Below are 25,995 nucleotides of genomic sequence, written 5' to 3'. Positions count from 1 at the left end.
TTTTTATTTTTTTTTTTTATTGAGTCTCATCAACCTCCAAGGGTCATTAGCGATTATAGTGCATTATAATTAATTATACACGTTAAGAGCCTTCAAGTTATGTCCTGACAATTTGTCTTCTAGAGTCTCTTGAATGGTGTTGGGTATGTCTTGGCAATACTTTCTTCTCGGAAATGTTCACATTCAATCAAATTGTTTGTAAGAGCTGACCTTTATTATATAGTTGTTATATCTCCATAATGGAGTTTAGGGGTGGGAGTCATGGTTATTGGTATGTTGCCCTTAGAATGGCATACAGATCAACTAGAGATATTATATGTGTGTTTGAAAATGTTTGAATTTTTACTTGAATCTTTTTTTTAAATTGTTGAATTTGTTTTTAATTTATTTCTGGTTTCCCGCATTTTGTAAGGCATTATGGAGAATCAAATTATCCTAGGTGGAAATTCTTTTCTTTCTATTGATTTATTCTATTTCCAAAAGTAGGACTAAGTCTTGGTTTGTTAATAAATATATTGTATGTATGTAATGTTTTAATTTACATTATTTTTCGTGAATAATTTTGTACTAAAGTAATATTGTTATTAAGTTTTATTTTATCCCTAGAATTATGATTACCTTTGAGCACAATCAAATCAAAATGTATAACTAAATAATATATAAATAATAATATTCGTCGCTTAACTATCACAAAACATTCTCAAACATTTAAGAAGAATAAATTTTTAATTAGTAAATTTAATACAAATTTTAATACAGTACAATGTATAACTTTTTTCTTTGTTTCTGCTCTGTTTTTCTTTATTTTTATGACTCAAATCCAACGTAAAATATTAAAACACTGCCTGAATGGAAAGCAGAGGTAAAGAAAATTATGAAACAGGGCGTCAATTTTTTGTCAAACAGAATTAAGCACTTCCTCAAATTGGAAATTCTCCATTAAAACGTCTGGTCGGCTGGGCGCAAACTTTTTCAATCAATAGCTTTAATTTCATTGTCAGTTAGACAAAAGATTGAAAACAAAACTGGACGAATCGCGAGAAACGCCCGGAGAACCCCGCAAATTACTTAATTTTGAGAGTCCATTATTCAGTATCATCGTTATTCACGAAAAACCATTTAAAAAGTTGAGTTTACGTATTAGTAAAACGAGGAGTGTTCGGTAGTTTCTTGGCGGGGCTCGGCTTGGTAGATTTATTTTAATTACGGCTTAACGAGAAAAACTTGCACCAATACAAAGAAAGGTCCTGCTAACGGAGTGTGACTGGAATATTTAAAAAGCCATAAACTTGGAAACTCGCGGTCTAGTCCTTGTTTGCCTTAACAAATACAAAGCCGGAGTTTTAACTCGTTTATTTTTAATAAGCCATCCGAGATAACGCGGTCCAATTAACTCATAAGCCTCTTTATACTTACGCCTTTATCGACGGATAACACGATCATGATTGTTGTCGAATTCAATTTCCGATTAATGAATTATTCACATCGATCCGGGCCGCTTACGGATTCTTTTTGCTTCTGCAGTTGCATTAAATTGATAAGGCCCTATTTAAGCACCCCTCCTAGAGTTTCGCGTTTCTTTATAAATGTTTCAAATTACATTTTATTAAATGAATGAATCATTCATAAAATTTACAAAAATAAAATTTAATCAGTTAAAGGGAAACCTGACGAATTGTAAATAATTTTGTTTTTAGAGAATAAATAAATAAATAACATAATCTTAAAAGTAAAATAATAATATTCTGTTTTTTTTTCTAGCAATTTGTTGAGACTGGCATGGAATCTTTTAAAAAAATATTTAATTTAACTTAATTCATTTAAAAAAATACGAGTTCAAGTTTTATTAGTATTTATGAATGTTAAAAAACCATCAAAAAACCAAATTGTATTCACAAATGCCTGGAACGTTTTTATGAAAAAAATATATATTTAATTAAATTGAGTATAAATTGGATAACATATTTCAAAATGATTTTTTTTTTTCATGACCAGAATGGATGTTATGGATTTGGCCTTTTTATTCGCTCAACCAGCTCAATTTTATATTTAATTAATATACTACCAATACTATAATATACTAATTTTAAAATAAAATAAAAAAGCTACAAAATCTCCAAGTAGCCACTTGTAACGAATATTTTGTCCCGAATGAATCCTAGATTATTATTTAGGAGCCCGTAAACTCACACCTTTTTCTCTAGTCCTTCGATTATTGATTAAATTTTGTCCAACAAAGGGTTTGTCGGTCGGTTTTCGGATACAGTTTTAAAGCTGTATCTAATCTCGATGAACTTGCCAAAGTCTTGTAGCGAAAAGCTGACAAATTTTTCCCGACACCGGAAACATCCATTATATTTTGGAGATGGTCCTTTCTAAATTCTGAAAATCCATCGAATAAAGGCGGCATATCGTTAATTATTTTTCGAAAGGTTTCTACTGACATTATCTAAATTTAGTTGCACTAAGAGTCTTGTGTTTAGACATTTGGGGCTGTTTAAACTCTTTAAAACTTTCGTCATAGACATATTCAAATTTACAAATGTGTTTACTTCTACAAATTTCAAAATTATATCAGATAAAAGTTTAAGTTATTCTTTGTAAAAATAATTAAAAAAAATATTATTTACAATATGCGGATAGTTTTCAGATTTCTGTCTCACTTAAGACTGAAGTTCATGACCAGAATGCGATGTCTAATTGGCCTTCATTATTTGCTCATCTAACAAATTTTTATAAACTGATATACTACGATTATTACAATAATTTAATTTTATTTATGTTAAAAAAATATATACAAAGTCACCTCACCAAGTATTTCTTTCTAACAAAGCCAAGAATAATGTTTTAGACGCCCACACCTAAACCCACACCTTGTCCCTTAGTCCTTCGTTTATTGATTAAATTTTGTTAGATAAAAGGTTCTTCGGTTTTCAGATACAGTTTTAAACCTGTATCTAATCTCAATGAACTTACCACAGTCTTGTAACAAGAAGCTGACAAATTTCCCCGTCACCGCAACCGGAAACTGAAATCTCGTAAATCCATCGAATAAAGGCGGCACATCGTTAATTATTTTTCAAAAGGTATCAACCGATGTTATCTAAATTTAATTGCACTTCAATTTAAAGTTTTTTAAACTTTCAGCAAAGATACTTTCAACCCTTTCAACTTTAAAAATATGTTCACCTCTACAAATTTCTAAAGTATTGTGGGCAAAAATAGTGTTTTTAACATTTATAAAATGCGGATAGTTTTCGGACTTGTACTTCACTTAAGATTGGAGTCTCGGATATAATAGATGCGGAAGATCGACGAACGAAATGCACTTTAAAATGTAAATTTATACAACTAAACATTCATTAAATTCGCTGCATAAAAGAAACCAAAAACACACTGGGGTAATTATCCATTCGTTTAAACTAACAACTTTACGGAGAGATAAATAGCATAGAAGCAATTACAGAAGCAATAAATGAATTAGAGTTTAGTACAATTATATAATTCCCCTCAGTTATTAATAACGATTTACTAAGGCCCGTTGAGGATTCGTGTAATCTCGAATTTGCATGTAGCAACGCTTTTATAGACTAAATGTAACTTATTATTCGAATCCTTTTTTAATTATATACACGCTTTAAGCTCCGCCATTAAACGTACTCTGTTATTAGTTCTTTTATTTTCACTACGTAATTTTCCCATTAAAACCTTCGCTACCAAGTTCATGTTTAAGCAGTGTTTATAACCGAAGTTGGGTAATATTTACTTATTTTTAGAAATATTTCAGCTATTTTAATATTTTATCAATTTAATTAAATTAAACAGTGACACTCGGATCATTAAACCCAACCAAATAGAACAAAAGGTCCATTTCCGTTTCAGTTTATTGCGGAGTTCGAAACCAATTTTAGTGGACTTTTTCACGTAAGGGTTCTATAAAATGAAATGACCTCTATAAAAGTATATTACTTCATAAATAGACACTAAAGCATTGTTTAGCATTATTGACGGACAAAATATAAAATTCTGTATTAACTAACCAAATATGCCTTCCGATGCAAGAAACTCGAAATGCAGCTTTTGAAATGAATTCAGTCCGAAGTAGTTTAATCAAGACCGTCTTAAACTTTTAAATGAGGCGTTGGCTCGGTGTAATATAAAGTAGTCTCCCAGTCGTATTTACATGAACAGATAAGAATTTTAATTTACATTAAAATGTTACTTTTACGGAATCATCCAATATTTGTACATGACACAATTTACTCGCAAAGTAGATAAACCGTTCGGTTCACGCTAGAACAAACTCTCAAACAAAACTAATTCCTTAATGAGCTTTTCCTTATCTGCATCTGCACATAAAATGAAACGAAATGTTTGCAATATGTCTTACTTATCGTATATGGTTTGGGTTCGGGTCATATCGATAAGTTAATCTTAATGTTTATCATGGACAGATAAAAAGAGGAAAGGAACGACAGGAATCAAGAGACGCGACAATTTCACCTAATGGAAACCATTTTAGACGTTCTATCATCAAAATGCATGACTAGATTTATTTTTGATCCGTACAATTTGTTTCGTTCCATTTCGTCGTATTTATTTAATTGCACGGCTTCAATTTAATTTTTCCATATTTCTTAATGAAGAGACTCAAACAAATCAAGAATTCAAATATTAAGATGAATTTACCGGAGCAAATTTCATGTAATCAGGGTTTCCTCAAATACACCATTATTTCATTTCTTTGATCAAATCAGTGTCAATATTTTTCCAATTTGCAATTGTACAACTTTTAACAACTCAAGCCCTTCAAAAATGTTTATCAATTAGATGAGTTTAATTAATTTTCGAAATTATGTACCTCTTCGGCAAAGGTAAACTTTCCATTTCCGATTAATCAGACTTGTTCAGTCAATATTTTAAATTAAGACTTCGCAATTTTAACAAATAAACGAGTTGCAACGTCAGCTTTTTCCTTTTAGATGTGCCGCACCGAACGAACTGTGCTATTATTGGCGGAAAATAAATATAGGAATTATAAGATAACGATTTATTTTATAAGAGTACCGTGTTTTAATTAAAAGTTCATGTACAAAGTACATAAAGTTTTCAAGTTTACATGTTTGCATGATTAACTTTTTTCCGTATCAATAAATTGAAAATAATATTTATCCCTAGTTATTTATTTCTGGTTTACTGGTCCGTATTGCTGTATTTTAACCGTAAAATTTTAATTTAAGAATTTCCATTTATGATATTGTTGATCCAGCTGAACAATTTGGTAATCATGAATAGTAGTTGGAATAGTGGAAACTAAAGACTAATCGGTTTATCGAAGCTATCGTATTAATTGGAAGAGATGGACCACTGTTAAATGTCTATGGAAACTATGTGTTTCGAATTAATAATTTAATGCGCATTACGTTTGACCTTTAGTATTCTAGTTACCAGAATTTGTAGTTAATGAAAGAACTTTAACGGTTTGTAGAGGGAAATATCAAAAGCAAAGAATCGACTGATCACAGTTTAATTGATTCATGCGGAGGAAAATCTTGAGTGATTGCAAGCTTTCGAATCTGCGAACCGTATGCTTTTCCCAGACGCAAGAGCACCGCAAAAAATATGTGATTTATCGGCGTCAGAGAGATCAAAGTCTTGTTTGAAATTAGCTAGGTCCAACTTAAGTTGAGCCTCCACATTTTATTCATTTCGGCCACTGAAGTCCAACCAAGAAGTAATTCCTTTTCGGTTTCATCAATAGAAACTACGTAAATGTGTATTTGGTTATGCAATGTTGAAACGATTCAATGGACGACATGTTTCTAGTTGCTATAATTAGTTTCTCTACTAAATGACTTGCATCATTCAAATATTGAGACGCTTTTGCCATTTGGATCATTTGCCATTCATATAAATTGTTGAATCATATAAAATAAAATAAATATTTTTTAATAAAACAACAGATAAATATTTTACTTATTTATTACTTATTTATTGCACACATTTAAAGGCAACATTAAGTTAAATTTATATACAAAAATACCTTTCTCAAATACTTCTTATTTAGACAAAATAAGAAATCAGTTCAATTACGTTTGTATCCTATATTACAATTCCTAACATTAATTCTAAATGATGCTTAGATAATAATGATACAATGTTTATGTACAAAATATGATAAATAGATTACTGCAACTACTCCAAATATACATTTCATGTCGCGTGCTTAAAATGTATCAGCAAGCCTCGAACTGGGAACGTAAAAATTCAACTTGAACTACCAATTTGTATGATCGTAACGTACAGCGTGTAAAATAAAGTACGAAACACAATCATAAGAATCAAATTTAAAGTCTTTAATGGTTTCATTTAACCGACAAAAGGAAATTGTGGATACGGTGCCGGAAAGTATCCTGGGAAAGCTGCAGTTGGCTGTACCGGAATCGAAGCTGTCATGTAAGTGGTAACTACGGTGGGCACCACCGTTGTTGAATAAACAGTGGTGTAGGCAGTTTTAGCGCCGAACGTGAGCTTTAATATTTTGCTCTGTGTTTGTGTGACGATGGTGCTTTGCACGATTGGCGATGTGGTGACTGCAAATTGGGGCTGTGCCTGCGGAACGAACGGATTAATCGGATTGATTGGTGGTATTGGGCCGATCGGGTTAATTGGAACTTGCGGGATCTGAGGTAAAGCTGGCGCAAGAGTGCTCGTTCCAAATTCATAATTCGTTTTAGTGATGGTGCCTTTGATCTTGGATATCGTACTCAATATAGTATTGTGGCCTTGGGTAACCGGGATCACGTGCGACTCGTAGAGCGTTTCAATTTTAATTACCGGCTTGGACGTGGTGATGACCTGTCCCTGAGCTGCGGCCGGATTCAGGAGACGCAGCAGGGCGAGCTGCTGTAACTGATCCGGGTTTAATCCCTGCGGAGCGAGGGCTTCGGCGATTGCGGGCTTCTGTACCGGGGGAGCGTGTGCTTTCTTCGGCCGCAAGTGTCCTTCGAGGATCTTTGATTTATCGACGTCGGAAAGATCAAAGTCCGAACCGATATTAGCCAGATCCAAGTCTGGCGGGAACGCTCGCCTTTGATGACCCTCCTCGTCCTGTTCGTTTTGGTCGCCGAACTCCAGTTCGAGATGTAGTTCCGATCCCGCCTCGTCTAAGTGACTGTTAAACTCGTTGAGCGTCTTGCTCGGTATGAAATGATACGCTTCCATGGGCGGCAGCGTTTTAGTGGCCGTGACTAACCTAGTTACCAGATAGGTCTGCACTAAAGTCGAACTAATGGTGTCATTGCCGTTGCGAACGACAGGAAGGATGTGTGTCTTTAACATTGTTTGCGTCGTGCTGAACGTCTCGGTGAGCGTTTCCAGGGGCGGGGTTTCCGTGTCTGATCCGAGATAAAGGGGCGGCAGCGTGGCAATGCTCGAATCCAAGAAATTATTATCTTTTGCATAATTACTTGATGTCGCTAAAATGTTCTCGGTTAAAGGTTCCGTTGACGTCGCGGAAATTGTTGCCTCTAGCGTGTTTACCAAGCTCTTCTCAAATGTAGATGTCACCGTGATGTATCTTGTATTTTTAACACTTCCAGCCTGCAAAATAAACATGTATTATTATTGTTGCTTATGCTAGAATTGTTTTCCACTACCCATGATCAAGCACCGACAAAGGACATGATTATGCTTTTATTCCTGTAAATTTCAGTACTTCTTACTGTACTGAATACAAAATCGCATCATCAATATTTTATTAGTTTAAATCCATTATACTTAAAATTGTCTAGCTCAAATTTCTTAAAAACTATCTTACGTAAAACTTTTATAACTCAATAAACACCTTAAAATGGGTTAGGCTGAATAACTCAGTTTGAAACAAGGCATTGAAATTAATCTAATCAGACTAACAGAATAAAAGTCAAATAGGAAATTTATAAATATTCTCTACTATGCTGAAGTATGAAACGATTTAATTATGTAGAAACATAGTAATCCCCTTATTCAAAACCATTTTGTTCCGTTTATATCTACTATAAAAAAATAAATTCTATTTACAAGTTTTTGAAATTATTCTATTGAAACATTTAATGCATTCTAATGTAAAAGCATTAAATTCAAGTAAAAGTCATAAAAATATTATTCGTTATAGCTGCATCTGCGAAAATTTAAAAAACTACCTTGCGATTTACTCATTTCCGTTCGACAATGTATAATAAAAACATTTTAAAATTGCTCCTGCTTTAAAATTGATTTTTACGTATTTATATGCAATGCTTCAACCGCATTTCTAATACACACGTTTTATTTTACATGCAAAATTAATTCACTCATTAATTATGTAAACTGCATGCAATATTGATTAATTTTATTTAGAAATGATTAATTTCTATAGGTATATTTAATTTAATTTGCGATGGTTTTTTGTACTATGCATGATTTTATTAAATTTATCAATCACAAAACACCGACCTGATTCATTTTATGAAATATTTATTCAATTGTTATCTCACAATTTTAAATATTTATTTAATGGGTTCTTATCAAAGTCATCATAAATTTTGTAACAATATGTAGTATATCTGAATCGCATTTGTGGTTCTAATACATTTTTTTTGATTTATGTATTTTAATTTGCATAAAGCGAATAAACTGCCGACTTATTTATCACTGACAACATCGTTCTGTTTTCGAAGCCAACATCTTATTTATGAGTTCACATAATGGTTTTGCTTTGCTTTTTTCCAAAGATTTAATCTTGTAAATAGGTGTACAACGTCTGCTGACTCAAAACCATTGTATGCAAATAATCATACGATACGAAAGACGTAATGAATTCGTAAGCTCAAACTTGTGACACTTTTTACATGTGCATATTGAATCGACGTTTGTTTGCACATTGTAAATGAAGATGCAGCTCCCAGACTGCGAAGGGAAGTTTTAAAGTAATTACAACTCAAAATTGCAACCTTCAAAAAACCAAATATACAGATGAATGCCTCGTTATTAGAAATTAATGTTGTGGTTCGCACAAAGTTCTGCAATTTCGATAGTTCTATTTTCCCTTTGAGGCACGATCCTCTGACAAAGTGAAAACCTAATTGAAAGTCCAAATTACTCGTTACACGGATACGGCGTAAACTCGAAACCCCTAAGCTGCACAAAGCAGCTGACGGTTGCCAGGAAGCTGTAAAACATCGTCTTCGACGCGCCGTCTTGGAAATATGTTTTTATCGTTATTCGCGAACGCTCATTAATGAATCTTATTTGTGTTAGTTAATGGCTGATTAACTGCAATTAGTTTGGTTCAGAAACATTTTCTATAAATTGGAAAAAATATTTTATTAACTAACGAAAACGGTTGTTTTAGAATGGAAAATTCGATTGAGATTTGTACCTAATAATAGTTTATTAGGCAGTACCATGTATACCAACACAAAAAATCTGAAATATTTCTCTTCATTTTAGCTCAATATAGTATTCCAAGTGATGTTCAATAGCTTCGATACTCTATTTATAATGAAAAAGCTGTAACTTTTCAAAATAACCTTCAAAAAAAGAAAATAAAGGTGAACGTTTCAGATATATGTATCTCTTTATTAATAACACATATATAAATAACATTTAACATTAACACTTTGTATAATATCATTTTTATTTTATAATTTGGCCCATCTGTGTGACATTCATTACAATTTCCTTCGGCCAATGATTAAATAATTACAACACAATAAGCAGAAAACCAAGAAAGACTAGTAAATAAAGAAAAAAGTTGCTGTAATGTTGTCCAATGAAAAGTATGTAATTTTTTAAAGAATAAAATGATATACACCAATTGTATAGTACATACAACAATAAAAGAAAAGGAAATAAACATTATAGATACTGGATTTAAATCAAGTAGTACAGCTTTTAACATAAGTTGCTATAATTATTCATTCTAACGTAAGCTGTAAGATTCATAAAAACCAGAAAGGCAATAAGTTACGCAAAAGATTTCGTTGTAAAGTCTCGGACATTCACGTATATTTAAATCGATTGAATGTGGATTAAATGAATAGATATGAAACCAGTCTGGGAATTGTAAGTTACTTATAATTATTAAAGTATGTTTGAATTAAAGAATATTAATATAGCTGGAGACATTATAAAGAAGTCTATGTTAAATAAGAATCTTATAAGGTGGTAAAGGAGGATATAACTACATAAAAATCCCCTTCGTACTATGAATGAAATTAAAAGATTTTTTAAAACTTTTTGGAACTTTTATAGTAGTACAAATATTAATTAAGCAGATATATTAAAGAAATGTCAGTTAAAATTTTAGATTTTCTATGAAATACTTTCTATAGCACCCATAAATGTCATACTATTATATGATTAAAATTGTCTTTTTCAAGTTTCTTATGTTATAACAGATTATTAAAATATTGGATGAAGATATATTATGTCAGAGCTTTGCGCTACGGTATAATTCTATTTCCCGAACCTGAAATTCATTGTAAAATTTCCAATATGAGGGAAACTGTTACAGCCTTACTCCTGAAAAATAACCTCTCTATAAAGTTCAATCAAATCTTTTAAATTGAGGAAACGCTATATTTCCCCGGCAAATAGTACGACCCATAAACCAATCCACACATCGACATAATCCCCGAGTGCCCCGGCATAAAGCTCCACCCTAATTGAAAATCCAAATTGCTTATTACACAGATGCTACATAAACCCCAGTGAAACACGGTTTTACCTGGAACGTGTAGGGCGACTTGATGGTGGCAATTTCGTAGTAGATGTCCTTAAAGTCCGGAGGAGTGGAAATTTCGACTTTAATAGTTTCTAGAGGGAACGGCGACTCGAGCTTGTTCTCCGTCGATGCGTCGTCGATAATTGAGGCTACCGATTCGGATCCCTCCAGGCCGTCGCCGTCGTCCGATCTGGCTTGGGGCGTCGCGACATCGTTCGAGAGGGGAGCACCGTCCTGCGGGACCGCGCCACCGCCACCTGGGCATAAATCAACCGTTAGCATTGACGTACATCATTAATCAACATTGTCAACCCTAATTCACTTCTTACACCGCCTTAATTTACGGTCGGTTAATTAAGAGATACCATCACAATAATAAACATCTTACCCGTCAGTTTATTGTACGTACTGTTACTGTTGTCGTTCTTCGCGGGTTCCTCCTCGTTCTGCTTCCTGATCGTGACCCTAGGCTTGGGTGTTGTCTTGTATTGCCACCTTCCCGGTGATCTGTTCAACTTGAACTTGTACAGACTGGTCGTGGCGGCCTGCTGTTCGACACTAGAAGGTTGCACCTTAGGTTTGTACGTTCTTCTGTTGTAACCACCCTCTTTGTTCTCCCTGCTCTCCGAGTTTTGCGAGGCGGCCGCTCTTTGTTGTTGCTTGTTTTTTCTGGTTTGGTAGCGTTTACCGCCTCCGAACGATGGTGGCGTCACCTCTTCACTGTGTACAGATGGAGTTGTAGTTTTGGGTTTTCTCGAGCCAGTGCGACCGAACTTCTGTCGGTTGTTGTGTGCTGTGTGGTGTCTGTATTTTTATTTACAAGTGTTAGTCAGTGTGCCCACGTGCTGATTGTTGGGAGTTTTCGAGGTGGAACGTTAATTATTAATGTGTTCTTTTTACATTTTTCTACACTTATGCCAAATAGTATAAGAATGGAATGTTACTCTATAGATTAAGAAAATGTTAAAGAGAAAAAAAGAATATATGTATAATAAATTTAGTAGATATATGTATATATACTTCATTATAAAATAAATTTAAAACAGATACAATTTCATAGATTATTTAGTTTCAGAAAAAGATTGTGACGACTTTATCGATAACAAACGATTTCAAAAATCGGGAAATAATATATAATATTTATAATTACTAAATTATATAAAAACATTTTTTTTGTAATTTATAAAATATATTTCTATTAAATAATTTGAAGAAAAAAAGGAAGTTTGACTGAAAATTGATTAAAGGAACTTAAGACTAATTTTGTCTGAAATAACTTAAAGAATAAATGAATAAATAATCAAAAAGTAAAAATAAAATTAATTTATTTTATTTTTCATTTTTAAATAACATATTTTTATTCATTTTTTTTATTTAGTGATACCTTATATTTATTTTAAACGTACAATATTGTGAGAACAAATATAAAATTAAAAATATATTTTTTAAAACTCAAAATCGACAGGTTTCTGCAACGTTCAATTTATTTATGTTAATTTGTTAATGATAGAAGCCAGAAAAGTAAACAAAACTTGTGGATGAAATATGAACTAGTTAAATAGTTTGTGTTATTTTAGGTATATATACATTAAAGTTGGTACATAGTAAATATTTAATATTCACAGAAGGTTTTATTCAAATTTATTCCAACTTTGTCATCGGTTTCAACGTTCCACCCAAAACAAATCCTTACCTATACACAAAACATGGATTCATTGAGACTATAACATATTTCCACAACATCAAAACAATTAACGCATATTATTCTACATCTATATTTAGTCAGCCAAACTTAGACGCTCAAAATAAACACATGGAAATCAATTACAAACATTTAAACACGTATCGTATGCATTAAATAGAGGTAAGGATTGGGTTTCGATAAACAGATCCTTACAAGATTCACATGTAATTAATATAATTATATGGCTATAAGCCTTTGATACTGCGGTTATGTACTGAGGGATCACTGTGTAATTAATAACTTGTTTACCGTTGTGGAGAACCACGAAAGAGGACCTCATGCAATCTTATGATATATTATTATAGAGGGTTATAAACCCTTGCTTAGTAATTATTAATGTTATATCAAAAAATTACGAGTAATATTGATTTCCTGATGTGATCGGTAAACACCAAAACAGGTGGTGGTAATTAACTGAGCTAGATATTGAAACTGACTGAAACGAGAACAGCTAGAAATTTATTTCAGACATGAATTGAAACGATAATAAAATATGTAATAGTCTCGTTGAATGATACGAAATCGATATCTGACATGCCACATTCCGCATTCAATGGTAGAGACGAAATTTTATACATTTTGAATCTCGCTAAAGCCACAGTAAACAGGAAAGCCTATAAAGTATTAAAAACGTGCGAATTCAACGCATGCAATTTCGATGGTGGATTTTGTTTGATAGAATTTTTAAAAAGATACTCAATAATACATCATTTTATTTTTGTAAGTTGTGAAAGGTTGAAATAAAATGGGCCAAAAAAGGTTGGATTATTTTGGTAAATGTGGTCGATGATTTTATAGAGGAGCACAATTTTTAATACTTTTGATCACAGGTAAATTATATAATATCCTTTTATTTCCTTTCAATGCAGCAAATATATAAAATTAATTTGTATTAATTCAAAAAAACGCGTATTTGATTTTTAGAGCACTTTGTTTGTCGATTAATGATTATTATAACGTAATTATTTCCATTAAAATTTCATATTGGCACAATTAAATGTGTATATTTAAATAATGTGTACCAAAGTAATACTTGCATTTAAACAAAAAGTGAAAAAGGAATAATGAAGCAAAATGTATTTTCACAAAAATTAAAATAATATGCTGTGTATAATAAAATTACATAATTCAGATTTATTAGTTTCCCAATGTTTTGAAACATTGTAAAGCGATAGAAAAAAGAGTAAAAGTTTTAATTTTATAATTTACTATTATAAAATATTGTAACCGTATATGTGATTTAAAATAAATACAAAATATCGACACAATATAAACTTCGTAGTTACCCGTAGTTTTATTTAGTTTCATTAACTAAATTTTTAAAATTCTGTAAGTAAACTTGAGATTTATATAATGACATTAACCGAAATAAACGAAACAAGTTGGAATGTTAAATTTCGTAGGAGACATATCGACAAAAATTAATAACATCAAACGCAATTACGTTTCTAATTTCCCGTCGAACGTCGCCAGGGAAAATAAAACATCATTTTTTTGTGTTCGGCCGTGCCATTTTTACGGAAGTAATTATCGACGAAAGTGGAAACAGAAGATTTCCAATCTCCAAGTTGTTAGATTAGTCGATAACAAAGAAGTTGTCCTTAGTTCTGTCCGAATAACCGGAGCCTTATTTTACCCCCGACAATAGGCCGATAAGAAAAGTCAGACGAAATTTTAACTCTCAGTTTTTTTTTTGTAATTACGCCACACGTGTGTGACATAGGAAGCTTTCGTTTTGCAGTGTAAAATGCTCTTATTTTTTTTATAATAACTGTACTTAATTATTATAATTTATGAAAAACAAAACACTCTATAAATCAAAGAGTTGGAAAGGTAATGACAGGTGTGCCCAAAACTATAATTTACAACAGAGATTGATTTAAAAGTGATCTTGACCACTTAATAAATTAGACGAGCAAAAAAACTAATTTATGACCATCAAATCACCTCCATGTTGTTAATGTGACATTCTCTGTACATTTCGTAACATACCCATTTTTATAATGATGCATAAGAGAACTGTTTTTAATCTAATTATAAATTTTAATGGTTTAAATTTATTCGTTAACAAAAAAGTAATTAAATAGAATGTAAAATAAAGTTTATTGAGATATTTATAGAACAATAACTTAACCCAATTGTTTTTCATGACAATTTGCGAAACATTTAAATACGACGATGTAAAAATAAGTAATCTATTTAAAATATTTTTTATTTAAAGATATAAAATTTATTATTTGAATTAAGTTAATAGAAAAAGTTAGTTTAGATACTTTCAGGAAAACCCTCTATTATGACACCAAATCAGTTCTCTAAAACACCAGAAACCGAAACGGTGAACTTGGAAAGATGCATGTGCAAATAGTAGAAAAGAAAATAATCAAGAAGAAGAATTCACCAATGATTCTTACTTGGAACTCCTGTTTCTTGTCTTGTTCTTCTTGGGCTGCGGCGGTGGATCATCGCTTTCTTCCTTGCTCTCCACCTCCTTTTGCCTGTTCTTGAATCTGGGTTTGGAATTCGAACCTGGAGGTTTCCTCGTCGACTTCACCGAATTTTGTGCGTTAAACAACTGTTCAACTGGCAACGAAGCGTCTTCGTTAATAGTAACGACCGGCGTAGGGTCCAAATTCCTGTGGTGGATTTTACCTTTGCCCAAATTCGGCGCCGCAGTTTTCAGGATTCTGAGGGTCGGACTTGGATTGATTTTGCCTTTGGGGTTGTTGTAAACGTGGGAGGTACTTTGAAGGACTTGTGCATACTTTCCTGAGATGTAGGTGCCTATTACACTGGTTTCGTGTACGGTTGTCGTCCCATCTTTAATGACGGTGCCCCCGAGAGTTGTGACCAGACCTGTTGGATGGGCCGAGTCCTGGCGTTTGTTGCCACCCTTCTTCGGGTCGATTGAGGCTCTTGGTTTCAGGTGGAACTTGGAACTGGGCTTTAGATTAATGACTTTGTAAGTTTCTTCGACGACTTCCGACGGTTGTCTGGATAGGAAGTCGTATTCGGGTTCGCCGATGTTGTTTCCGATGATGACGGCGGGTTCGTCGTTCGACGATTTAACTTCGACGACGCTTGAGACGACTTCTTTAGAATTGGTGACAACTTCAACTTTACTGGCAACCACCGGATTTTCTATGCTGACCGGGGCTGTAACAACTTCTACCTTCGTAATAATGTTTTGAGTCGATTTTATTGGCGGTCCTTCCACAACTTCCACTTTGCTGGACATCAGAACCGGCTTTACAACATTTACCACACTGGATTTTGCCTCGACAACGTTTACTTGGCTGGCTATAACTTCTAATTTACTCGTAGTCGGGTTTTCGGTATTTGTATGGACTTGAACGACGGATATAATACTCTTATCGTGAGTTGTTGGTTTTTTCTCGTCTGCCTGCGGTTTACTTGGTTCAATATTGATTTCTTTAATTACGTCGGGCTTCGTTTCTATCACGGAGTTTGAAGCGATGTCCTTCTTTTCCGTCACTGGCGACTCTGGAAATTATGTCGACAGTTTCAATTTAAATCGAAGGAAATTAACTGAAACGTTCTTTAAATAGGGATTAAATGGCGCATAAATCTAAATTAAATTTTCACATTTATGCAAATAAAACTGATAATTTATTTTTTTACTTTATAATATATATTGATATAATCTATAAGATCATAAGTTTTCTGAATTAATTTTTTAAAAGCAACATTGAGTTTAATTGCAGTAGAATAAGTATAACAGTGAATATATCCGGTATTTTCTTCTTATCTCCTTTGTTCTCCTATTATATTACATTAAATTTGTTATAAAATTATGTTATTGAAATAACAAGGGACATCAAAGTAAGCTATAAAGCTGGAATTTCATAAAACATGCATTAATTTCATATCTAAGTTTTACAACTAAAATAACTCGTAAATAATAAAAGCTTTCTGAACTCCGTAAAATTCAAATCTACTGTTTACACAGATTCATAAAATAATGATGGAGTTCCTGCTTTATTTAAATTCTACAAAAAATGTACATTTTCTTATTTTCATATATTTTTATCTAATCAAAAATACTACAATTATACTTTTCATCGCCATCTAAATTTACTGAAAATAATTTGTTTAGATTAAATATTTTGCATAAATTATAATTGTATAAGTAATTCTTAAAGATGGAGGAACTGTTACATTTAATATTTACGGCTTGCAATATAATGTACAAAATATCTACTTAATTCTTTTCTCCAGCGAGAATCACTACTTTTTAAAATGAAAAAATATGTCGCTTATGTTTTTTTTATTATTATTTTCAGTCAGAACATAAAATTTACTGAAAATTCTTAAATTCGCACATCCGTTTCGGTTGTTCCTTTACGAAAAGTGTGAAATATGACCGTATTTTATGCGATCCATCCCCCCATAAACCTGTCGGTGGTGCGAAAAACCAGTGTACTCCAACCTGGTTAAGACCACGCTCATCATAAACAGGCAGTAAAGTTGAGTTGATAAAGCGGGACGTGGCGATATACGATACCTTGAGCGGCACTTTGCGGCGAAAAGACCATAACGGTGTTACCGATTGTAGTCGTGAAGTCGAGGAACCCGTACACCGTTTGAGTGACGTAATTCCCCTGGTCGGGGGCGTCGGTCGCTCCCGCATTAGTCGTCGACGTGGCGTCCGGATTAATGAAGACCGGCCCGAACGAGCATAAACTTTGCTGAACTGAAACACAAAAGAAACATTACTTAGACCGGCGTGTCTCTCGGTTTTTGGGGCGCGATGCCTTGACGGCTCGTCCCTCGCAATTCAATGTGATGTGTCAACGTGACGTTTTACAACGTCCTATTTACTGAATTTATTATCATAACGTAATATTCTTAATGAAGTTGAAAATTATTACCGCAAATCTTGTAATTTGAACATTATTTGACAGTTAAACTTTTAATGGTAGCATAAAATCGAAGCAACATTTTCAAAAGTCTATAATCTGTTTAAACACAACATGAACAAAAATATTTGTAACTAACTACGGAAACTACACACTACATTCAACAAAAGTTTACATCATTTTATTTTAAATTCCGAATCAATAGTGATGATTTAATTGTGTTTATCTGACTCCACAATCTATGATTTATACTGCGAATGTGGTTTTTGCTTCTTTTTGTTTGTTTCTGTTTACAAATAGATTTATTAGATATTGATTACAGCTGGGACTGGAAAATTTATTATGGAATTTATTATCATATCGTAAAATTCTTAATGAAGTTGTACGGTGTTAACACAAATTTTATGATTTAAACAATATCCGACAGTTAAAATTTTCATTGTTGCCACAAAATCGAAGCAAAATTTTTTGAATCAGTATATTTCAGGGAAAGTGTAAACCTATCATATTTATAAATATATTTTATTCTAAACATTTGTAACAGGCCATATAATGTAGAAGTAAATTAATTCATTATACAAGGTATAATAAATAAATGGTCAAAATTTGGGAGTTGTTAATGTTAATGTTTGAAGAAAATTAAAGTAAACATTATATCCGAAATATCTTAAAAACGGCTGTGATAATCAAAAATAAATCAAGAATACCTCTTTATTGCCAAATTGTGCAAAGAATATGAAAATCTTAATAATTTTAAAAAATATTTAGGGATGTGAAAAAAAGAGGAGCCCCGAGAATCTACATCACTATAACAATAAGGGAAAATTATTATATTAAATTTCAGTCATGTTTTAGGATAAAACAAACCAAAATTCTACCAAAGATTACAGAAATATGGGAAATGAAATTTTGATATTAATATTTAAGGGGGTACATTTTCTTCAGTAGAAACAAAATTCATTTAAATTTTCTACATTATTGAACATATTCTAACAGCTTTTTTGAACATATTCCAACACCTCAAAAAATATCTAATATCTGTATCAATTCATTAAAAAATTATTTTTTTTTTAAATTTCTTATTAATGTTTAACCATATGTAAATAAAATTTTGCAATTCTTTGAGGTTAAACTAGCCCACAATCTATGATTTATGCTTCGAGTGTGTTTTTGCTTCCTTTTGTTTGTTACCGTTTACGGTTAGATTTATTAGATATTGATTACAGCTTGGATTGTTCAACAGAATTTATTGCACGTTTTGCAATTGTTCTTCCTCATTCTTAAGATTTTAATCGGATTCGTTATCTAAGTGCTAGTAGTTAGGAGAAGTGAATGTTCGTTTTATGTGTACGTTATTTAAAATGTAATAATGTTAAGACCCACTTTAAGTTTAAGTTTAAAAACACAATATTACTTTATGCACGTTTCCTAATTGAATTTGGTTTGATGTTCCCAGTCTGTATCTTCAGATAATAAATGAAATTGTATGTTTCAAACTCAAATATGTATTCCCTCTAATTGCATTATTTACGACGTCTACTTTCAAGTTGACTAAAAGGAAAAGATAATTTTCTTTGTTCGCGGGCTGGAAACTTCAATCAATTGTATACTAATGAACATTTAAGTAAGTTTCTACTTTCCCGATATAAACTCCTCTGCCCGTATCTGACTAAGAAATCACATTACGGACATTCAAAGATTAATTGTTTTAGTTTTAGGAGTGATCGATTCCAATGTTTATTGAAGAGGACAAATACTCTTTGTACTTGGGAAAGAGAGGTTTTCTATTTTCTTTATACGCGGAGAACTAATTTAGTTTTGGTAGTAAACATTTCAAGAAAAATAAACTAATTTTATGAGAATATTACATTTTGTTTAATACTCCTTATATGACAATTAAAGTTAAATCAATGAAAATATAAATTATATTAATTAATATTATTTATTTATACTTATAATCAAATTGAACACAAAATACAGTATAAAAGTAATTTTTTTTTCTAATTTTATTGCACAAAAATTAAAATGAATAAAATATATATTAAAAATAATAAGTAATTATAAGAATAAATTAAATAAATAATTGTGAAAAAACACTTTCTAAAAAATATTTTTTTGAGAATTAATTAATTTTATTTACCGTTCCTTAACACAAGATAAAATTAAGTTATTAATAAAAATTTTAACAATAAATATTATTGTTATTATAATATTTGAATTCTTTAATTATAATAGTGGAAGAAAATGTATCAGAAAGTATAAGACAACAAGTAAAAAATGTAATTATAATATTATCTTTATATAAAATTAAAAAAAGAAGTATTAAAATATGTTAAAAATGAATACAAAAAACTGTTTTATTAATTAATAATAGTCTAAAATAAATGAGAAACATGTGTGAAAAATATGAATTTACCAAATATCACATGTTAATTTATATTTTATTCTTGTTTTTTTTTACATAATTATAATTTTATATTTTACTTACATTACTTTACAAATAGTATAAAATAAAAATACACAAGTGAGTACAAAAATTAAATAAAGGATAAGTTAATAATTAAAAATATTAAACAGCAATTAATTTCAATATAGAGAACAACGCCAGAATTGTATTAGTAAATAAATTAAATAATATTATTTCTGATCAAGTATTATATTTATTTTATTTAAATATAAAAATATTAACATTTTGAATAAATGAAAATGCACGAATATCTGTTGTTTTAATTAATTTACTTGTTTAATTTGCATATTATTGTATATCAAATTTTAACAATGGTAATTGACAATAAAAAGTGGAAATAAACAAGGATTATATACGCATTACGATATTTTAATATAACAAAATCAAAAATTTTTAATGAAAAGTTTTCACGTGAATTGATCGTCATTTTGCCGATAAAAAAACCGTTTCGCATGAGTGTCAAGAACAAGTAATTCAAAGAGACATAAAAGGTAACGTTAGAACGTTAGACCTTATGCCGAGTTATCATTACGGCGTATTGTATGAAAATTTCATGGGACCGCGGTAATTTTATACTATTCTTCTTCCTTATACGCGTAGGAGTCGTAAATATGTTACACAATTGGCTCTTCATATGCCTTCAATTGAATTCGAAAGCATATGGAGGTGTCGTAATTGGAAAAAACAATAAAATTACGAATCAGGGGAATAATTGCTTTTATTACGGTGCAAATTTGTACAGTCATTGTAAATTAATACATTATCTTGTGTTCCATCGACATTTGCGTTTGAGTTGATATAATCCGAATGATGCGATGGTTATGTCTAAAATTGAAGAAAATTATTATAATTACAATGTATTTCCAACTACAGTTGTTAGTTTAAGGTAAACTTCTTTGAATGGCCAAACTTCTGCGTTTCATATTTCATAAAGTTTAACCACTTTATGAAAATAATACTGTACACTTTCGATAAATTAACGTTTTCCCCGTTTTTGAAGCACTCAAGTTAAAATACGGGAAAGTTGATTGTTGTTGTGCCTCCGACAGACAGTTCTGAAATTTACAATTTTTGTTCGAGCAGAAGTTACATTTTGAGATTACTCTCCAGTCAAAGGAACGTTGGTCGCTTAATCGGTCTGATGTGTCATTTACAATTTAGTGTAATAGTTAAGGGAAACTGAACTCTAACGGGCTGTGCATAATATAAATCATATACAAGTGCACATATTTACATTTTATTGACTTGTTTGCTATTCACGTCCGGTGAATGTGCTTCTTTCAAAAGCCAACAGACAAGCACTTTGTGACTTTTCGTTTAGTAGATCAACACTATGCAATCAGAAATAATTATTTACTAATATTTAATTATTGTTAAATTTTTGTGAATTTAGAAATATCTTATGTATTATTTTTGTCAAACTAAATTCATATACCTTTATAAAATAAAAAGCTTTTTATCTCTTATGTTTGATATAACTAATAATCTATGTATTTTTGTATTATTAAATTATAATTTAAACTCCATATTATATATTTGAATAAATTTTGAATATGCTTTTTTTATTTTATCATTCTAATAGAATTTACTGAAGGGAGGTTGGGTGGTAATATATATATATATATATATATATATATATATATATATATATATATATATATATATATTTGTACGCCATTGAATATTTTTTAAAACTATTAAGCTTTTTATATTTTTTGCATAATTTATTTATAAGAAAAAAGATTCTATTGATTAATTTTGAGATATTTGAGTTATAATATTTGACTTGTCCAACTTTAGAAAGACCTTATACAATTTATATTATATTTTATTTCTGGTTGAATAAATGGCGAATGCGCCAACAATATTTATTGGAAGTATAGCACTCACATACATATTTATTTATCGATTGCATAACATGGAAAACATTGAATATATTTATATATTCATGCATCAAAATAAATGGCACGTCTTCATGATAACTCCTGTATTAATATTTTAACGGTTAACAGCGTAATGGAAGCGAAACGCCAATCAAAATGGCACGATCAAAGAGCTAAAATACGTGTAACTGTGAAGTTTCTGACGTTTTTGTTATTTGGCTCAAGCAACGTTGTCCGTATTGAATATTTGAATATTTATAAAGACGTAATGGGATATTTATACCCTTATCTTAAAATTTAAAATTCCACCCACATATTTTCTGACAGGTATTTATTAAATATCCACCTGTTAAAGTAATAACTTAATATTTCGCAATACTGTTTATAATTCGTTCGTGGTTAATAATTAAGCACGTATTCGCATTATCTGGGAAACGAATTATGTTCAAAATTATACTTCAACTTTGCGAGTGCAATTTAAATTTAGTTCAATGGCGATTAATTTAAATTAGTTCAAAACGGTTTGAATGTTTTCAAATAAATCACAGCCTAAAACCGTCACGTACTGGACAAATTTTTTTCCAGTTACACCCGAAGATTTGGAAGCGATAATTTAATAAGTTTTAAGGTATAATTATTGTCGTTGGGAGTTTAATAAATTTTGCGACACGTATTGTCCGCAGGGCTTTATGTTCCAACCTTCGCACCGTTATTAAATCGTGTCAGCACATTCGATTCATAAAAAACTAAATTACATAATATGTCAAGAAAATGATTTCGGGGATCTGAAATTACGTGTCACGGCACAATTTCGTGCATCCGTCATAAAATCTCGTTCTAAATGCACACGCTCGTTAAGAAAACAAATAAGACAATCTCAGTGCACTAATTTAGTTCGCATAAAATCTTATCTCGTAGCGGCGAACGGCGAAATGACTTATGCCCCGACCGAAATAATTTACTTAAAATTCCCGTACCGTTCGCGTTGTTTGCGTTCGCGAGTGTGTTGTTATAAATTACGGTGCGAATTCCGCCTTGGACGGCCGCTTAATTTTGCGGTCGTAATGCACTCGTACATTGCTGGGCGCACGTGAAAAAGCACGTGTTAAGGTGTAAAACATTGCGACGCAATCCGACGACAAATAGAGGCGACCAGATTATTATAACGGAGAATAATGGTTTTAATAACGACGGGAACAATGGATACGGATTTCGATGCGGTGCTCGGTGATGAAATTGAGAGTCGGGAATTAGGAGGCGCATTGTAAATCTGCCTTTCAAAGAATAGAAGACCGTCAACCGGCGTATATATATGAAATTGTATAAAATATATTGGAGTTCCATGTTGAGGTCTCCACATGGCTACGGATTTATTACCGGCAATATCTTTTTGTCCCAGTCGTGGTAAATTTATAACGATTTAATTAAAAAGTCACGTTGCGGGGCTGCTTTATCCATTAATTATTTTGAGATCCCTAATTCAACCTTTTTTCTTCATTATATTGTGTTTAATGATTATTCATCGTTTGTTGAGGAAAGTTAAAAATAGGGATTAATAATTAATTCTTTGTATTGAATTTTTATTTTATTTTTACTAATAGTAGGTTAAAATTTACTCCTTTCAAACAAGGTACGGTGTAACATAAACAAATTTAGTTGCGTAATAAGCAGGTAACGTTGGATAACATCTTTCTTATTAATCAATTAATTTATTTGGATATCTGTACATGTATATACGGCCCTTTCGACAATCACTGTGTCGTACGTTATGTGAATCGATTGTAGATTGATAAATATTTTAATAATAACATTCATGCCACATACGACATTTTTTTTGTAGGAATTATTAATTGGATATCATATAAACGATGTAACATAATTTTTTGGTAAAATCAAGTGTAATTATAAATTCTTTGTCATTTGAAAATTATTGACAATGACACATCGTTTTATTTTAAAATAAAAATAGCAATTTAAATATATTATGTTTTTTATTTATACCACATCAACTGGAAAATATTTTGAGTTTATATTTTGTTTTTGATTTTTCATTTATTTGGGTTTTAAGATCGTTTATATTTCGAATAAAACAGCATATTTCAGAAAAACATGATTTTACCAACAAATTAACTTAGATCGTCTTGAGCACGTGTTATTTTGATTTAAAAAAATCCCTCTGTTTTATGATCAAAAGAAAGCTTTTTATGAGACATCGCAATTAATTTAACACTAGTCTATTATATATGTACATATTTTTTTCTAAAAGTTCAATTTTCTCTGCAAATGAAGATTTAGTGCCAAATTTTCAAAATTTTAAATATTCCCACATGTGTATAAAGTTTATAATTTGATGGATTCATTATTTAACTGATAGAATCATAGAAACCATGAACAAACTAAATGATATTATATATTCATTATTAATAGTTAAATACAATTTTTATTGTTCACTCAGTTTTCTATCAATTTATAATTAAATATTTGAATGATTAATACAACAAACTACTAACATAAATTTACAAATGTAAAAGAAATTTCAATTGCCAATTGATCACTTGATCAACATCAATTTAGAGAAGAGTTGTTGAAAGCTTTCCAATGTCGGAGTTTATTATAAATATTATATTTAATTTTGATAGACTGAATGATAAAAGTTGTGAATCCATTGAGTAATTGCCTCATTATTTAATTAATATCTGTCATATAACATGAACAAATCAGATATAATTAAATGGTTAAAAATAATAAAACAAATATATTATAAATTTACAGTGACACATCAGAACGATTAACATGAACAAATAAAACAAAATCAATTTCAATATCTACCAATTTAAAAGAGTTACAGTTCAATGATTAATCTTGAATGCCAAAACAATAAATTTCAATACAATCACGTTAAATAATATAAATGATTAAAATATATCTATTGAATAATGGCCTTATTATATAACTGATATTGGTCATTAACAGCATGAAGAATTTATATAAAATTAAGTAATAGAAATATTTGAAATTTTAATTAATTTTGTTTATTTGGTTAGTAATAATTCAATATATTCATTACGAATTTACAGTAAAGTAGTAAAATAACTAAATAAGAAATTTGAATATTTTCATAAACTATTTATAACAAAACTTAATATTTAATAATTATAAATAAGGACAATTTACTATGTTATAAAAGCTTTAAACTAACTAAATAATAAATTTCAGGACGTAATTTATATTTAAATTTAATTGATATAACTTATGAACAGCATTAATAAATATGGCCCAATTAAGTAATATATACATTATTTAATAGTTGCGAATTTGTAGTCAATTTAAATATAAATAATTTAATCTTCAATGGAACATGGCACTAATTATGACAAGTAAATCTTAAACTTTTAAATCAAAAAGATCGTGACTAAAATAAAATGATAATATTTTTTTCCTAATATCAATGTGTATTCATAATAAATTTTTTTAAATTTATTGTGAAACCAAAATATAATGCAGGATTAGACTGGTTATCGCGATAAACAATGAGACACATTAGACATCCAAAAGAATTTAAGCCAGTATCAATTCTAGTAAGCAACAATTTTGTGATGAACTTTCTTTCACTTACATAACAAAGCCTTACCTTAATATCACATGTCATTTATCAAATAATTAAAGCTGTTTTTGCCATAGTAATCTAAAATAATTTATTTGGGGAAGAGTGAAAGTCTGACCAAAAACACTAATTTCTTTTTAACTAGTACTTATACAGATAAGATATTAACACCCATAATTGTTTAATGTATTCCTACACAACCATTCAAGCATATTAAAAATGATCCCCGTAATCTGCTTCGCAATAATGAAAGTCTAAACAAGCGTACCAACTCAAGATGCACTATCGAGTAATGGTTTAAATTAAAGTTGGCAATTAACTCGGCCTGATGCGAAACTCATTTCGAGTAGCATACTTTATGCACTCTAAGTGACGCTCTCTTATAAAGATAATTTACTATCGCTTTTCTGCAAAATGGATTTGCATATCGCCACTTATTTTAATATTGACGACGTGATTGCTTAATGCAGACCGTTCAATCGGTGAACATTAATAAAAAAACCGCGTAACTATCACCTTTACGGAAATAATTCATAGATAATATACCGCCGTGATGCGACTTTTTAATTAAAACCTTATAATTTACCACATCCGGGACAAAAAGTTATTGCCGGTGATAAATCCGCAACGGTGCGGAAACCTCGTCGTGGAACTTCAATTTCATATATTCCCT

The 25,995-nt window shown here is 30.8% G+C and overlaps 1 protein-coding gene across 5 annotated transcripts in view; it reads right to left on the bottom strand.

The window, feature by feature from the left end:
* Positions 1 to 5,964: 5,964 nt before the first annotated feature.
* Positions 5,965 to 25,995, bottom strand: part of LOC109601708 (uncharacterized) — a 115,475-nt gene continuing 95,444 nt past the window's right edge. For 4 of the 5 annotated variants that reach the window (XM_049969755.1, XM_049969756.1, XM_049969754.1 and 1 more), the window contains 5 exons: positions 17,014 to 17,202; positions 14,903 to 15,992; positions 11,157 to 11,551; positions 10,751 to 11,004; positions 5,965 to 7,602 (listed from right to left, as the gene is read on the bottom strand). In XM_049969755.1, the coding sequence (XP_049825712.1) occupies positions 6,370 to 7,602; positions 10,751 to 11,004; positions 11,157 to 11,551; positions 14,903 to 15,992; positions 17,014 to 17,202 (3,161 nt within the window). In that variant the 3' untranslated portion in view covers positions 5,965 to 6,369. The remainder of the gene's footprint in view (positions 7,603 to 10,750; positions 11,005 to 11,156; positions 11,552 to 14,902; positions 15,993 to 17,013; positions 17,203 to 25,995) is intronic. The other variant, XM_049969757.1, reaches the window with a different exon arrangement.

Source organism: Aethina tumida, chromosome 7, assembly GCF_024364675.1.
Source record: "Aethina tumida isolate Nest 87 chromosome 7, icAetTumi1.1, whole genome shotgun sequence".
Lineage (NCBI taxonomy): Eukaryota > Metazoa > Arthropoda > Insecta > Coleoptera > Nitidulidae > Aethina > Aethina tumida.
This window is presented reverse-complemented; position numbering and strand designations above follow the sequence as displayed.